Source organism: Pyrgilauda ruficollis, unplaced genomic scaffold (assembly GCF_017590135.1).
Source record: "Pyrgilauda ruficollis isolate IOZ18807 unplaced genomic scaffold, ASM1759013v1 scaffold3, whole genome shotgun sequence".
NCBI classification, from domain to species: Eukaryota; Metazoa; Chordata; class Aves; order Passeriformes; family Passeridae; genus Pyrgilauda; species Pyrgilauda ruficollis.
This window is the reverse complement of record NW_024524377.1, coordinates 94,940-111,199: the sequence shown is the minus strand read 5'-3', so window position 1 is coordinate 111,199 and position 16,260 is coordinate 94,940. Positions and strand designations below refer to the sequence as shown.

Here is a 16,260-nt window from a genome sequence, read left to right as displayed (position 1 = left end):
ATTCTGCCACCTAAACCTACTAAATGCACCTGAAAATCGTGTTAGCAACTGGATTTATTTTATTGTTCAAGGAGTGGCAGCTCAGGAGCATCCCTGGGTGAGCTGGGAGTGCCTGTGGCAGTGCAGGGTTAGCAGGAATAGCCTTGCTGGAGATGGCAAACAACCAACATCCCAAAGCAAGTGATGAAAAACCCCTTAAATGCCTAGTTTTTCCCTCCTGGGTGATGATTTTTCAGTTATTTTTACCAAAAACATATAACAGAGTAGGTACTCCTCTGTTTGTTATCTACTCCTGGTAGGAATTAAATAATAATTAAATAATGCCTCACCCCGACCTAAATGGATACAATGAACTCAACCTACTTGGCATTTTCCATACCAAATACATCTAACAGTGACTTTTGAAATGGAAATCTTAAGGAAAACACAAGATATTAATTTTAGAAAAGAAAGAAACTAGAAAATTTATGTATTTTAAGCTTTATTATTTCATAAATTTAGGTTCGACATTGCATTTGATTTTTTTAGAGCTAAAACGCTCAAGTAAAGTGAAAATTATTGTGTAATAAAAAAATGTTAATTCAACTTTTACTCTAGAATGTGAAAAAATAGTTGTTTGGAGTGTTGTGTGACATGGTTGTGTGACATGCTGAGCCAAACAGCCTTTTCTCCTTCACAGCTGGTGAAACACTCATTTTCTTTGGGGTTTAAATGTTTGTCTCTTTCTCTCCCTCTCCCCTCCTCATCCCCCTCACCACCCCAGCACTGTTTCAGTGGGATTCCAAAGCTTGGAATTCCACAGAAGCTCCTCCTGCCATCCCTGCTGTCCCAGGAGTCAGGAGAGGTGACACAAAAGACCCAACACTGGGCAATTTCAGAGCAGGAGAGCCCCATTCCCAGAGGATGGGGGAGCAGCGTTGTTTTCCAGAGGTTTTTTGGCACTCAGGGAGATTGGGGTGCAGGGAATTGCTGAGTGGTGTTTGCCTGTGCTTGCCTTGCAGGGGAAATGTCATCTCTGAACACTACTCTGAACAACCATCAGCTCAGCCATCTCCAGTCACTCCTCAACAACAATCAGATGTTTCCTTCAAATCAGCAGCAGCAGCAGCAGCAGCAGCACCTTCTCCAGGGCTACCAGAACGTGCAGGGCTTTCAAGGCCAGCCCCAAATTCCTGGCCCAGCCAACAACCCAAACCCCATGGCGTGTCTGTTCCAGAATTTCCAGGTAGAAAACAAAATTAAATCAATATTCAAGCAAGTGTGCAGCTCTCAGGAGGTAAAATTCCTTCCTCCAGAGTTGGGGGTTTCTTTGGTGATTAAGACAATATCATTTATATAATTACATGAACAGAAGTGCATTTATTACATACAATATATTCTTTCAGTAGCTGGTGGATTTTGCAAATCAGGAGCATTCTTATTGAAATTTTATCCCTTTCTCCTTAGGAATTGGGTTTAGTTGCTCTGGAAAGACTTATGCTGCATGTATTGAAAAAAGTTCCTCTATATGCTGACAATCACTGTAGAATTTTAACAGGTCTCTTTTCCATCCCATAAAAATGATCCTAAATTCCTGTTTAGCCCATTCTGATAATTCAACAGCAAGAAATAAATACTGCTAGCACTTTGCAGTAATTAGATTAGTAATTAATAAGTTGTTCTAAGCGGGTGTGTGCACCAGTTCTCTCGTGTTCCCACTGAAATGGGATGGAAGAGCTGTGATGGGGATTGTGCAGCCTGGAAAAACAGGGATGGGGGTGAATAAACAATGACAAACTGGGCAAAAACGACACTTGCCTGCTCTCCACATAACACAATTATTCCTAATTCAGGTTGAGCATCAACAGAGCAAAAACAGGTGACAGACCCAGGGTGCAGGTAGGGATTTGTTGTTCCCCAGTTGTGCTCACAAGTGCAGGTGTGAGGAGGGGAATGCAGAGGGGCCAGGCAGTGCTTTCACCCTTCCAGAAAAAAGGAGCTGGGGAGAAGTTTGCCTGGAAAAAAATCAGTTCTCTGCCTGTTCCCTCTCTTGTAGGAATTCTGGTCACTTTAGCCCAGTAATTTTTTGTGTCACATTTGCAGTTATATAAATAGTCACTGTAAGTAGTTAAAGGGCTTTTGGAATATTTTCCCTGTAGTTTTTACAGTTTTTGTTGGAGTGCTCTTGTTGATATCATGTTCCCTGCCTGTGGATGTGACAAGGAGTAGGAAAAGCTCAGGTGGTTGAGTCTGCAGGTGCCAGTTTGCTGTGGCTTAGTCTTGGTTTTTTTTAGTTTTATCTTTTAAAATATTTTAGAAGATTTTATTCTATTATTACTCTCAGTAAATAATAAAACACAAAAAATATAAAACTCAACACTATTCTATTAAAACCCAATATTTCTTAGTTACAATACTTTATAAATATTTTTTAACTTACTATGTTTTACTGCACAATATTACTATTATTTCTAACACTAATCATGTTTTTTTCCCACCTAATCTTACTACATCTTTCACAATTCTGATTCTCTAGAATATCGAATCTTTTTACAAAACCATATTTTAAAACCTATTAAAACTTATTTCTAATTCAGTCTTTCTCCCAACAATAGCATCTCTATTCCATGGATAATTATCTTCTTAAATCAATACACCTTATCTCAGTATTTACATACAAATATACAAAACTATATAAACTTTCTATCAAATTTTAAAAATTCTTTATTGTTGTAAGTCCATTTCTCACAGCTTAGAGCACGGGCATGTGGGATATTGGGGACTGGGAATCCAATGGGAGAGGGACACAGCAAAGGGGAAAATAGGACTGTGGACCAATTCCAAAAGCACAGTGGTGGCATTCAGGAATTCCTTGAGGAGCACACAAGGACAGAAGCAATGCTGGGGTCTGGGAAGGGAAGAAAAGGAATTGAGAGCAGAGCTCAGAGGTTGTGGAGGTGAGGTCTCTCCTCTGGAGATGCACAGACCTCACCTGGCTGTGATCCTGTGCTCCAGCTGGATTCGATCAGCTCAGCTGGAGGAGAGGAGGCTCCCGGGAGGCCTCAGAGCATCCTCCAATGGCTGTGGGGAGGCTGGAGAGGGACTGGAGGAACAGGACAAGGAGGGGTGGGTTCAGACTGCCAGAGGAGAGATTTAGGTGGAATATTGGGAAGGAATTCCTGGCTGGTGGTGGGAGGAGGCACTGGCACAGGGTGCCCAGAGAAGCTGGGGCTGCCCCCGGATCCCTGGAAGTGCCCAAGGCCAGGTTGGACAGGACTTGGAGCACCTGGGACAGTGGAAGGTGTCCCTGGGCATGGAAGGAGGTGGGACTGGATGGGCTTTGAGGTCCCCTCCCATCCCAAACCATTTTGTGTCTGTGTCAGAAATACTGACCTTGGTGAAGTTGTTTAGGACTTGAGAGAAAACAGGAGCCTGCTGACACAAAGCTTGAGGCAGTGGCTTTGTTTTCCTCTAAATCAGGCTATCAATTGTCTCTCTACCTTGTTCAATTTGTACCTGGTGTATAACAAAAAGAAATGTGCTGTAGTGAATAACCACAGAGTTTGTCTGCTGAAATCCAGCTGGAGCTCAAGCAGCAATTCCCATCTTGTCTCTCCTCTCCCCAGGTGAGGATGCAGGAAGACGCCGCCGTCCTCAACAAAAGAATGATCACCCAGATGGGAATGGCGCCGGTTCCCGAGAGCTCCAACACTCTCCTTCCTCCCTTCCAGGAGCCCCCCTGCGACCTGCAGCAGAGACCTGACCCATCCCTGGGCCAGCAGGCCAAGGACAACCCCAACGCCGCCGCGGCCGCGGGCGACGCCTCGGTGGACGCCATCTACAAGGCGGTGGTGGACGCGGCCAGCAAGGGCGTGCCGGTGGTGATCACCACGGCCGGCTCCAGCTCCACGCAGCCGAGCCCCATCCCCGCCCTGAGTGCCATGAGTGCCTTCACAGCCTCCATCGGGGACCCCCTGAACCTGTCCAGCGCCGTCAGCGCCGTCGTCCACGGCCGCGGCGCCGAGCACGAGGGGCGCGGCCGCGGCGGCCGCGGCGCGCGGGGCCCGAAGAACTCGGAGCACGGCAAGAATTCCAGCGAGGGGGACGGCTACGAGTACTACAAACCTGCCACTTGTAACACGCCCAAAAAGCAGTGGGAAGGGGAGCAGAGCCCCGTGGGGGAGATCAACAGGTGGAAGTGTGAGGAGTTCCTGGAGCACTCGGCCCACGTCCACGGCAGCCCGTGCCACGAGAGGCCCAACAACGTCTCGGCGCTGCCGCTGCTGCAGGGGGAGCAGCACCAGGCCCTGCTGGCACAGCGGAACTGTCAGAGCGAGAAAATGCTGGAGGAGAATTTCAGGTATAACAATTACAAAAGAACTATGATGAGTTTCAAGGAAAGACTGGAGAACACTGTGGAACGATGTGCACACATCAACGGGAACCGCCCGCAGCCCAACAGGGCCTTCGGGGAGTTGCTCAACACTTCCAAACAAGACCTGATCCTGGAAGAGCAATCTCCCAGTTCCTCCAATAGCTTGGAGAGTTCCTTAGTGAAAGACTACATCCATTACAATGGAGATTTTAATGCCAAAAGCATTAACGGGTGCGTGCCCAGCCCCTCGGATGCTAAGAGCATCAGCAGCGAGGAGGAGCTGCGGAACCCCGAGTCGCCCTCGTCCCACGAGCTCATCCACTACAGGCCGAGGACGTTTAACGTGGGCGACTTGGTCTGGGGCCAGATCAAAGGACTGACTTCCTGGCCTGGCAAACTTGGCAGAGAAGAAGAGGTTCACAATTCATGCCAACAGAACGCTGAGGAGGGGAAGGTATATTTATGTCTCTATGCGCATCTCTCTATCCACCCCCACCGGCACACAAATGAAAATCTTGTGTTCTTTATTTTGTCTCTTCCTTTAGCAGCACAAATGGCTTTTTTTCCTAGCTGTAGCTTGTAGAGCTGAATTTCCCCTTCATTTCCTGCCAGGGCCACGAGACAGGTTAGGTTTGGGCTTTGCTAAATGAGTCTTTGGTGTTAACAAAAAATGGTTCTCGCTTACGTGGTGTGTTCAAATTCCTGGCTGTGTCCAAAGCATCTGATACGGAAATACCTGAAAGTGCTGAAACTGCAGAAAGGAGAAGTGGCCTCATCAGATTGAGGAATCTTTAATGAGTGAAATCTTGCTGATTGACACACACTTCTCACAGGAAATGCACACACATTTCCAACTCTAAAGGAGGTTTTGATCATCATTTAGTAATAAGGAAAGTGTTCCAATTTGCTCTTTCATACTAAAATCCTTCTTTTGTGTCAACAAATCATGTGCTGGTTGGGGAATATACAGGAAATGCAGTTATCAAGGAGTTATTGGTAATTTTGTTATGAAAAATATTCCCAAAAATATTCCTTGTCTCCACTGCTTGTGTAACATTTTATCTTTGTAGTTCTTACAAAATGCTGCACATCTTCCACCTATAAATATTAAAAAATTTTACAATTCATAAGCAGAAAGTGGAGATTTAAGGAAATAGGGGTTTGTCAGTGACACAAAGAAATCAAATCACTTAAAACTGAGGAGAGTGGGTTACAGCAAAGTGTTCTTTCCCCAAAATTCAGCCAGGAGCAGATACCCAGAGGAGAGAAGGAACAAGAAATTCATCCCATCCCACCCCTGCCATGGGCAGGGACACCTCCCACTGTCCCAGGCTGCTCCAGGCCCCATCCAGCCTGGCCTTGGACATTCCAGAAATCCAGGGGCAGCCACAGCTGCTCTGGGAATTCCAGCCCAGTCCCTCCCCACTGGAGCTGTAAATCCTGGATGCTCCTCCACTGTGGTTTCATCCCCAGAGCAGGAGAACTTCAGTCTCCCTTGGCAGGTGAGAGTGCTGAATATTCCAGAGCTTTTCATGGATGAATCCATCCCAGCCCAAAGCAGGACAGTGTTTATGGATGAATCCATCCCAGCCCAAACCAGGACAGTGTTTCAGAGCTCATCCCTCAGGAAGCTCAGAGCCCTGAGTTACAAGTCAGGTTAGGAAGTGGAGGCACAGGAGAAGATCACAAACTTCTAGGGATGAAACAAAACTGGAAGAATTCCCTGTTCAATATCCCTGTCTTAGTCAGGAGCACAGCAACAACATTCCCATTCCCAGTGTGCTTTTATGGATTAACAGAATCTGTGTGTCCAAATCTCTGTGAATGTTTAATAGAAATGAAGGGTTTGTTTTTTAGAATTTGTGTAAAGAGGGGAATTTTCTTACCTGCATTCCTGACCAATTTCATGTTTCCTCCCTAATGTGTGGCTGCCAGAATGTGCTGTTGGTTCTGTGCCAGCCTCCTTTGCTGTGCTGGGGTTCCTGTGCATTGTGTGGGAATTGTGGGGTGTCAAATCCAGTGGCACCCATTTGATTGGATACTGAACACAAAACAGGGAAAGCAGCTCCTTGGAATGCTCACAGCAAGGTGGAGACCAGTCCAAGTTCTCCATGAGGAATTCCCACATCATGGATCACCTCTGGCATCAGATCACCTTGAATTAATCATTTTAAATTTAAATATGGAAGAAATGTCTTTAATTCCTTCATCAAGGAGCGTGGGGTGAACCATTCCAAAGGGCAGGAGCTGAGGGTGGAAGGTGGGATACAGGGAAAAATTCACACCAAACCAGAAGGAATCACCTGGAAAACCACAAAGAAACACCCTTGAAAACCAAATGTTCTCCAGGAGTTCTGCACCAGCCCATGGTGGGAGTGACCTGCAGCACTTGGGAAAATTCCTTTTTCTCTGGAGCTTCCTGAAAACATCTTTAAAGTCTTTGTGTAACCAAATGTGACCCTCCTGTGTTACATTAATTTGCTGTTGGGATTTGTACATTCTCTGCTCTTTAGATTGTTTATTACCTGATTTTTGTTTCCATTTCAAAGACTTTGGGGCATTCAGGTATTTCATGGGATAATGGATCTGTCTGGGGGATCCAGATGGAAAAGGAGGAATTTTGCACTTCCTTTCCTTGGTTTTTGGCTACTGGAAATTAGAGGAGCCCAAGGAAGTGCAGCAGAAGTTTCTGGGAAGAAAAGGGGCAAGCCTGAGCCTAATCCCAAACCAGAGGAGTTGTATCTCATTAAGCAATTAATTTGGTTATTACCCACCTTGGTTATTGTTCATCACCTAAACAGGACCGGAGCAATCAAAGGTTTTGTGGGAGCTTTTCATGGTGAATTTTACCAGGGCAAATCCTGCTCTCAGTGTGGCTTGCCAGGGGTTAAACTGGGCTGGTTAAACTGGGCTGGTTAGACTGGGCTGGTTAGACTGGGCTGGTTAGACTGGGCTGGTTAAACTGGGCTGGTTAGACTGGGCTGGTTAAACTGGGCTGGTTAAACTGGGCTGGTTAGACTGGGCTGGTTAGACTGGGCTGGTTAAACTGGGCTGGTTAGACTGGGCTGGTTGAACTGGGCTGGTTAGACTGGGCTGGTTAAACTGGGCTGGTTAGACTGGGCTGGTTAAACTGGGCTTGTCTGGTGCTGCAGGTAAAACAGGGAGGATTCCTCCCATCTGTGTGTGATCTGGTATTGATATTGATGATTATTAATTGTTATTTCTGTTGGAGTTGCTTTCCATACCCTGTTTTGTAGCAATTTGATCCTTCTTCTCCAAAAACCCCAAGTGTTTTTTGATGTATGACCATCACAATATGCCGATAATGAAGATTTTGTGGTACTTGAAGAGGTCCTTTGTTTCCCAAACATGATATTAATTCTTGATAACATTATTTGCATTGAATTTTGCAATTTCTCTCCTGGCAGCCCTTGGCAGTTTGGTCCTGATGTGTTTGTTCCACATTTCTGTCATGGATAGGGATAATTCCTTTTCTCTCGTGTTTGTCCTTAGAAAAGCTCCCCAGGTTCTCAATTTCTTCTGAATTTGTATTCTTCCAAAATCCAGTGAGGGGAGGGGTTATTGGAAATATTTGCATTAAAAGTGAGCAGGTTTTAAGGGAAAAAAAAAAAAAAACCACTACAATTAGTGGCATAATTGAATTTATTTCATGAAAATTGAAATCTCAGCTCCCCAAGTGCAGATTTCTCCATTAATGACTCCTGGAAGTGCCTGGATCAGCACATTCCCAATTTCTTTAGCACAGGTGTGACTTCAAGACATTGAAATCTGGTCTGAATGTGTAATTTTGGGCCTTATTTCAAGAGATTTTGGCAAGTTCTCACTCATTACCTCCACCTTGTCATGTCCACACGTCAGATCTGTCGTGAATATAAATTATTTAGGAATTGGAAGGCTGAATTTGGAGGGAATTTGCATTCCCACTTTACTTCCAGGTTGTGTGTAGGCACACACTCAATACATTTGTATTTATGTAAAATGTCAAGTAAGATGTAGCAAAGAAAAAGGAACTTTTTATTTTCTTTAGGTTGATGTGCTCTAAATATCTGATTTTGTTGTTTTTACCAGCAGGAATGACTGAGCCAGACCAAAATAATAGAGTGGTGTGGCTTCATGTTTTGAGATGCAAATGATGAAATTTTAGAGATGTTATGATTAATTTTCTCTTGTGTTGTTTACACTGGGACTTACTGGTGCCCACACCGTGGTTGAAATTGCTTCAATTTAAAATATTCAAGATTTAAATTCCCAGCTCTCTTGAGCACGTGCCCAAATTCATCCCTGATCGCTAAAGAAAAATACAAAATAATTAAAATAACTGATTTTAAGACGAACAAGTAAAGCTCTGGTGAAGATTCCTGGATTGAGAAGGCAAAGAAGGATTTCCTTCTGGAATGGGAATGGATTTGGCCATGCCATGAGTTGGGCAGAGACCTGGAATTTCTCACCCAGGAGCTGGCGGTGATGGGAACACTTTGGTGTCAAAATGGGATCATCAGTCCCAGGCACTCAGAATTCCAGCTGTAAAATCCATGTGGGAAAGCGAGTGCAGAGTGAGACACTCCACCAGCACTGCCAGGAAAGGTCTTTAAAAGATTCTTTAAAAGATTCTTCTCCTCAGTTTTGTGCCATGAATGTCCCGAATTTGGGCTTCTGTTGCCGCAGCTGAGAAATTCCAATCACGGATGAATGTGGGAGGGGTGGGGAGCTCCAGGTGTTGTTCCTGCCCTGCTGGAGGGGGATCCCCGGGCTGGCAGGGCAGGAAAGGGGGGATTTGCTGCTCTGGGTAACGAGGTTTGGTGTCCATCCCTTCCCCAGGTGGAGCCGGAGAAGCTGAAGACACTAACGGAGGGGCTGGAGGCGTTCAGCCGCGCCAGGAAGAGGAACAGGAAGTGAGTCCATCCTGCCTCCCCGCCAAATTCCAGTCATTCCCTTCCTCTGCTGCCCTCCTGGGGCAGCTCAGCCCCACTGAGGGGCTCATCCCTTGGGATTCCTCATGTTGCTTCTGGAATCTGAGGCGTTTCAAGAGCATCAAGTATCCCCCGTGTGGGAGCTTCTGGTGGCATTCTTGAGCTCCAGCAAAAAATCATCCCAGCAAAACTCTCCTGCCCAAACCACGCTTTTTAACCAGACCTGACCTTCCTTCTCCCCATGGCAGCTGAGCCCAGGGTTATTCTGAGGAATCCCCTTGATTCCATGGCTGAGAAGGGCTGCAGGGTTTGTGGCTGAGCTCTGGCTCACACCTGTGTCAGCTGCTGGGGTTTATCCACCTTCCACCTTTCAGGGACAAATACCAGCACAGAAAAACTCTGAAGCAGCAAATATTGGGACATGAAGCATCAGGATGGGCAAAAAGAGGAAAATTACTGAATTTTGTAGGGAAAAAAAACTTCTTTAAAAGGATGACAGAGTAGGAACTGTGCTGTGATTGGGTTTGTTCTGTGATGGTGCTTGTTTACTGTCATAGGGAAAATACATTTCAAACCTGTGAGAATTTAAACTCAGCTCTGAAGAACCACGGGCTGAGAGAGATTAAATAATTCTCTCTCTTCCCCCCCTTTTAAGGGGTGAGCTTTGCTTTTATTTCTGTGTCCCACGGGGCCAAAGAGCAGGAATTTTTATACCAGTGAGACAGTGGTGGTGGCTGTTTTTTCCAACATCATCCCCAGAGCACCTTCCTGGATTTTAAAGAAACACAGAAGGGCTTTTGGCAACTTCCCAGTTATTTATTCATGTCCCTGAAGTGAAATCAGTGACTCAAGGACAGCAGGAGCAGATTTAAAGTGGTTAAAGCTGACATAAACTGCTGCTTTACAGCCCTTACAGAGGTTTTTCTCCACATTTCAACTCACTTCCTACTTTGAATCCTTTGGTGGACATTTCCTGGTTTCCCCATGTCCTGCTGTAGGTTTATCTGGCAAAGTTCATGGGTTTCTTTCTGGTTTGTGATGTACTATTGGATTTTTATCCAGTTTTTTTAAACATTTAGTGCCAAATACAATTGCTGCACGTGGAGTGCTCAGCACACAGGGTTGGTCTCCAAGCCCTTGAAATGATGTTCACATTCCACAGCTCCCTGAATTCTTTGTGTCTCAGTTCCATCTCAGCCCTTCCATTCCTGCTGGAGCCATGTCCCTGCTTTGCTCCCCAGGCCATTATTACCCCTGAACTGGGAATAATGAGCTTTGACTCTATGATTTAGAAGGTTGAATTGTTGTATTAAGCTATGCTGTATTACACTATACACTGTACTATACTAAAGAAAAACTCCTGACCCTTTGTAGACAGTCACGACACAGCTTTGATTTAATTGGTCAATCCCTCCAAACAACCATCACCAGAGTCCAATTAACAAATCCCTTTTGGTAAACAATCTCTCTAACACATTCTACATGTGCCAAACAACAGGAGCAGCAGGTAGAGATAAGAATTGTTTTCTCTTCTCTCTCTGAGCTTTCTCACTGCTTTCTTTCCCCAGGAAAAATCCTGGGAGAGAGAATTGTGTCTGTGTTAAAGGAGTATGTGAACACCACAGGCCATGGCACAGCTCCCTCAGCTCTCCAGCTGGGCTCTGCTGGGTCCTTCCCTCCCAGCCCTCAGCTGCTCCAGCTCTGCCTTCCCAGGCTCTGGGGTGATCCTGCTCGGATGAGCGCGAGCGTTCCCGGTCCCGCTGCACGCTGGGCATCCCCAGGGGCCATCCCCCAGGCCCAGCTCCTTCTCCTGGGCTCTGCTGCTCCTCTGGCTGTTCCCCAGCTTTCTCTCCAGTCAGGAATGTGCCACTTCCCATCCCCTCCTGTCCTGCTGGGTTGTGCCAGTCCCATCTCCGGTGTCCCTGCTGCTGGACACATGCCATGGGCAGGTGGGACTGAGGTGCAGGAAGGGGAGAGCTGGTGAAGCTTCCAGTGCCTTCCCAACTTCCAGGGTTGATTTAAATTGGATATTGGGCAGGAATCCTTCCCTGGGAGGGTGGGCAGGCCCTGGCACAGGGTGCCCAGAGCGGCTGTGGCTGCCCCTGGATCCCTGGAAGTGCCCAAGGCCAGGCTGGAGCAGCCTGGGACAGTGGAAGGTGTCCTTGCCATGGCAGGGGGTGGATGGGATGGGCTTTAAGGTCCCTTCCAACCCAACCCATTCCAGGATTCTGTGATTAAAAGGCAAGGTTTTTGTAGGAAGTGCCTCCATGAGGGACAGGCCTGGTGTCCCAGCAGGTGACAAAGTGCTTCCTTACCTGTCTGTGCCATCACCTTCCCTCATGACAGACATGGTTCTCCTCATCCTCCATCTCCTCCTCCCATTTCCTCATCTCCAAAGCAGGACCTGTCACCATGTCCAAGTGGGAAAAGTCCTTCAGGAGCAAAGGGACTCTATAGAATGGTCCCTGTGAAATGAAATGTGCTTGGAGCTGCCCCGTGACCTGGGGCAATTTGGGGTTGGAAGAAGGAAACCTTCACCCCACCTCTCCCTCAGCCTGTGGGGTGCTGCCATTCCAGGGTAAAACTGGGGATGTTTGAGATAATTAATGCAGTTTATTGAAAGCTGGAAGGATATTTAACTTTTCTTCTGTAATCCCAACACAAACCTTTCCATAAATTTGTTAGAGGTCTGACCTTCCTCCTTGTCTCCCAGCCTGGGAGGCTCCGGGGTCAGAACACCCCCAGTGAATTCATGTGTTTGTTATTCACTTTTCTCAGGTTTTCTTTCTGTCCTTAAGAATTACTGATGGCTTTCATCTTTTCTCCCCAGAAGTGGAAAGCTAAATAACCATTTAGAAGCTGCTATACACGAGGCCATGAGTGAACTAGACAAAATGTCTGGGAATGTAAGTTCCTTTTCCTTGGGAATATTCTCCTTTTCCATCTTTCTGCATGTGTGTCCATTGGAGGGAGGCTTGCTTTGGGTGGCTTTCTAACAAATCCTGATTTTATTTTCTGGAATAATGAGGAATTTTCAATATTTCCCCTGCATTAAAGACTACTTGCAAAGTCTGATGGTTCTGAAAAATGGGAAAAGTTGTAGGATTTTAGGTGCATTGCAAATTTTATTGTATTTTGACAAAAGAGATTTACACATCCAGCCTGATAATACTTGGATGAGTTCCAGTCCTGCTCCTGTTCCAGGGGGTTCCTCTGGCTGCTGACACAAAATCAGGCTCATTTCTGTCTCAGCTGGAGTAGCAGGGTGGTGAAACCACATTTGAAAGCATCTTTCTTTGAGTGCAAAACTCTTGGAATTCAGTTTTCCCCATTAGAAATGAAAGATATTGTCATGAAAGGTAAGTTTAAAAAAAAAAAGAATATTTCTAATATCACACCCAAGAGTGGTTTTTCCACACTAATTACAGTTATTGTGTAACTCCAGCATCTTTCCAATAACAAGTTTGGTTTATCAAATATCCTCATTTTTGTTTCTAAAGCCTGGCTGTCATTTCATTGCAACCCACCTAAAAATAAAAAGTAAATATATCACAGCACGTGTAACTTCCCACATCTTCTATTTGGTCATTAATTATTCAAATTATTAATTATAAAATGTTTGAACACAAGGGAAAAAATGTTTTTTGCTGATATTCAGTGCTCAGGACTGAAGATGTGCAGGCTTGGAATTTACAATAACACTTTTGGAGTATAAAAGGGGAAATATATTTATATTTACCTATATATTTGAAGAGCTGAAGACTTAGAAGTGATTTCAGACCCAACAAGAAATATTTAAAAATTATTGAGTAGCTTTTAAGTAATAACCCAATCAAATCTTTTGTTAAAACTGAATTTAACAAACTGAGATTTGAGCTTTGATTTAAAACAACGTTGTTGTGTTTCCCTCCTTTGGAAGGACAAGGACAGCAAGAGGTGATTGCTGGTCTACAACAAATAAATTTGGGATGGGTGTTTGGGCTGGCCCATCCTGCTGCCAGCTTTTCCCACCCATAAATCCAGGAATATCTAAAGCTGCCTGCTTGGGGCATTGGGAGCAGCAGAAAGTGCTCAGGGGAAGTTCTTGGTTGGATTTGCTGCTCTGGTTCTGGACCTGCCCGGCCTTGATTGATCCTTGCATTATGTGGGCACAGAATTTGGGATCAGGCCTGGTTTCCATAAGGATTACCATTCCTAGAAGCACTCCCAGGGAATCAGCAGCTCTTTTTAGTGACTTGCAGCTTTTGCAGCTCCTGCTGCTCAGCCCCAGCCAGTGTGAAAGGGGAACCGTGTGCAGCAGGATCTTCAGCTCCAGCAGGGAATTCTGGCAGGAGCAGGGGGGGCAGGAATGTCAGAGGCTGGAGAGCTCTGAGGCAGCCCAGGGAGTGCTGAGGGTTGGTTCCTGTGCTGGGAGCTGCAGCTGCTGCCGACAGATGGTGGTGGAATTCCACACCAGCTCAGCCTTCCTCCTCCTCCTCTCTCCTGCTTCTCCCTGAGCAGCCAGCGATGCCAAACTTTGGCTCTCAAATCCATCCAGCATTAGCTGGGAATTGAATGTTTCCTTTTAAACACAAAGAGTTTCCTGGACATCTCTCATTCCTTAATAACAGCCCTGAGCTGGACTTCTCAATTTCCCATTACCAGCATTTTCTAACCATCTTCATTCCAAATTTTATCACTGTGGTCACTGAATGTGTGAATTTGTCACTCAATTTGCCATTATTGCAGTCGGGATCAGTCTCTGATTTTGGGGGTTTCAGTCCCTGATTTTGGGGGTTTCAGTCCCACATTAGGAGGTTTCAGTCCCTGATTTTGGGGTTTCAGTCCCTGGTGATGTGGTTGTTTCCCAGCCACTGCAGCTGCTGCCTCTCTCCAGGGTTTGGGATGCACAGGTTATGGAATCAACCTTTTCCTCCCAGTTTCTCAAAGTTGTTGCAGTCCCTTTATTCTGTGTAGCTGTGAAATGCTCAGAGCTGGTTCCTGACAGCCCCTCGAGCCCTCCTGCAGCTCCTGGATGCCTCTGACCAATTCCTTTGCTAACTTGTGAATATACTTATTTTTAGGTCCACCAAATCCCGCAGGGAGACAGACAAGTGAAGCCTCCAAAACTCAAGAGGAGGAAGATCTCTAGATAACATTGAATGTCTTTGTTACTGGTCCAGTCCTTATCACAGTGAACGTGCACATGAGTCTATCTGTAGGTATTGATCCAGACGTGGCTCTGTCAGTATTTCTGTGGAGACAGCTCGCTGCCATCGCAGGGCACCACGAGGAGCAGTGGTACCAGATTTTGGATGATTAGGAGGGATAGAGGTTGCTGGATAAGCCAATCAGAAATCATGAAAGGTTGCAGTAACAATGTCAGATGATTACTGAAATTTTTTTTCTATAATACTAAAAATTGTGATTATAAGAAATAGTCCAAATGTTTCTGAGAAATTTTCATTGTGTATATAGATAATACAGAATTTCATGGTGATATCTGAACTGTAAATATTGTACAATATTGTCATGTACAAGCGTACCTAATGCACACTTTATCTTTTATTGTACAAAAAATAGTGTACAAAATTCTTTGGTTTCTATTGAGTACACATACAAGAGACTACCAGTGTAAAGTGATAAATAAAAATACAGCCTAAATGCTTTTATATGATAATGTAAAAGATGCTGTTTTTGTATTTAACAGCAGAGAGAAGGCATGATTATGTAATACCTTAATTATGACATCCACTTCACGCCACTGAGTGTTCATTGCTCTGTCTGTTTGGAATGAACCTTGCCTGGAAGTGCTGTACTCCAGTTCAGGCCTTTAGGAGAGCGCAGCCTCGCAGATTCCCAACGGGATGTGGGATCACAGCTCTAATTAACAATTCAAAGGCTGCAACCCCTCGGTTGCGTTTTTATTTACTTGGCTTCGAACGTAGAACGCTGTAGATTTGATTAAAAAGGACAAAAAAAAAAAAAAAAGAGTAGAGGGACTATTTTAGTCAACCATTTCTGTAGGAGAAGTTTCATAGCCACCTGAGGAACTAAAGAGTCAATCCCCCATGATGTTGAACCCCTCCAAGCACCCCCTAGATTAATTAGCTTCGATTATCTAACGTCATTAACACGGTGTTTCCTCGGAAGGGGGCAGAGGCCCTGCTTTCAGGAGTGATCAGGATTGATTGCTGTTGATTACCTTTGGTTTGGCAGTAGGATGAAAGGGCAACGCTCCGCAGCGTCCGGGAAAAGCAATCCCAGGATCCATCTCGCAGTATTAAAACAGAAAAAAAAGTTAAGGGTGGCTTACAAAACTATTAGCAACAGTAATTTTTATCAGTATTATGTAACATATCAGATTTATTTTATTTAAAAAGAATTATTTATACCATTAACAGATTCTTATATATATTAATGTGGCTGAAATGCGCAGGTTAAATCTATTAACCAAATTATTTATGTTATATTAAGTGAGAAATGTGAAACATATGTAGAAAAAAAAATTAATACACTACAGATTTAAAAGTCTAAAGCTATGAGCCATTATAAAATTAACGAACGGAAGTGTAGCACAACATTCTTTCCATTTGATTTCATTTTTCTTTTTCACACGGCCGGTGGCGATGGTGACGGAAGCCGCGGCATCCTCTGCCCGAGGCTTCCCCAGAGAACTCCCAGCCGCCATTCCCAGCCCCAGCTGGAGCTTTTCCTCCCACGCTGGGGCCGGGACCACCGCTTACCTCAGATTTCCTTCTCCCCGAGTCCCGCCTGTGGCTCTCTGGCTAAGGACTGGCAGTGATCAGCACCCCGGGCAGCGCAGGATCCCAGGATCCCGAGGATCGTGGCTCCTTCTCCTCTTGCCCGCGTCCCGCTCGCGGGTGCCCAGGGCAGCGCTGGCCGGCGGGGCTCGGTGCCCGGGCACGCAGCTACCTCGGGGCTCCCGGGCTGGCTCCCGTCCCGGCTGGGTCCCTTCCACGGGCAGGTTCATTT

At 45.5% G+C, this 16,260-nt stretch overlaps 1 protein-coding gene across 6 annotated transcripts in view; it reads left to right on the top strand.

The window, feature by feature from the left end:
• The window catches only part of MBD5 (methyl-CpG binding domain protein 5), a 111,831-nt gene extending 96,895 nt beyond the window's left edge, over nucleotides 1–14,936 (top strand). For all 6 annotated transcript variants that reach the window (XM_041472823.1, XM_041472822.1, XM_041472821.1 and 3 more), the window contains 5 exons: nucleotides 1,002–1,225; nucleotides 3,606–4,808; nucleotides 9,194–9,267; nucleotides 12,116–12,191; nucleotides 14,349–14,936. In XM_041472823.1, the coding sequence (XP_041328757.1) occupies nucleotides 1,002–1,225; nucleotides 3,606–4,808; nucleotides 9,194–9,267; nucleotides 12,116–12,191; nucleotides 14,349–14,420 (1,649 nt within the window). In that variant the 3' untranslated portion in view covers nucleotides 14,421–14,936. The remainder of the gene's footprint in view (nucleotides 1–1,001; nucleotides 1,226–3,605; nucleotides 4,809–9,193; nucleotides 9,268–12,115; nucleotides 12,192–14,348) is intronic.
• The last annotated feature ends 1,324 nt before the right edge of the window (nucleotides 14,937–16,260 follow it).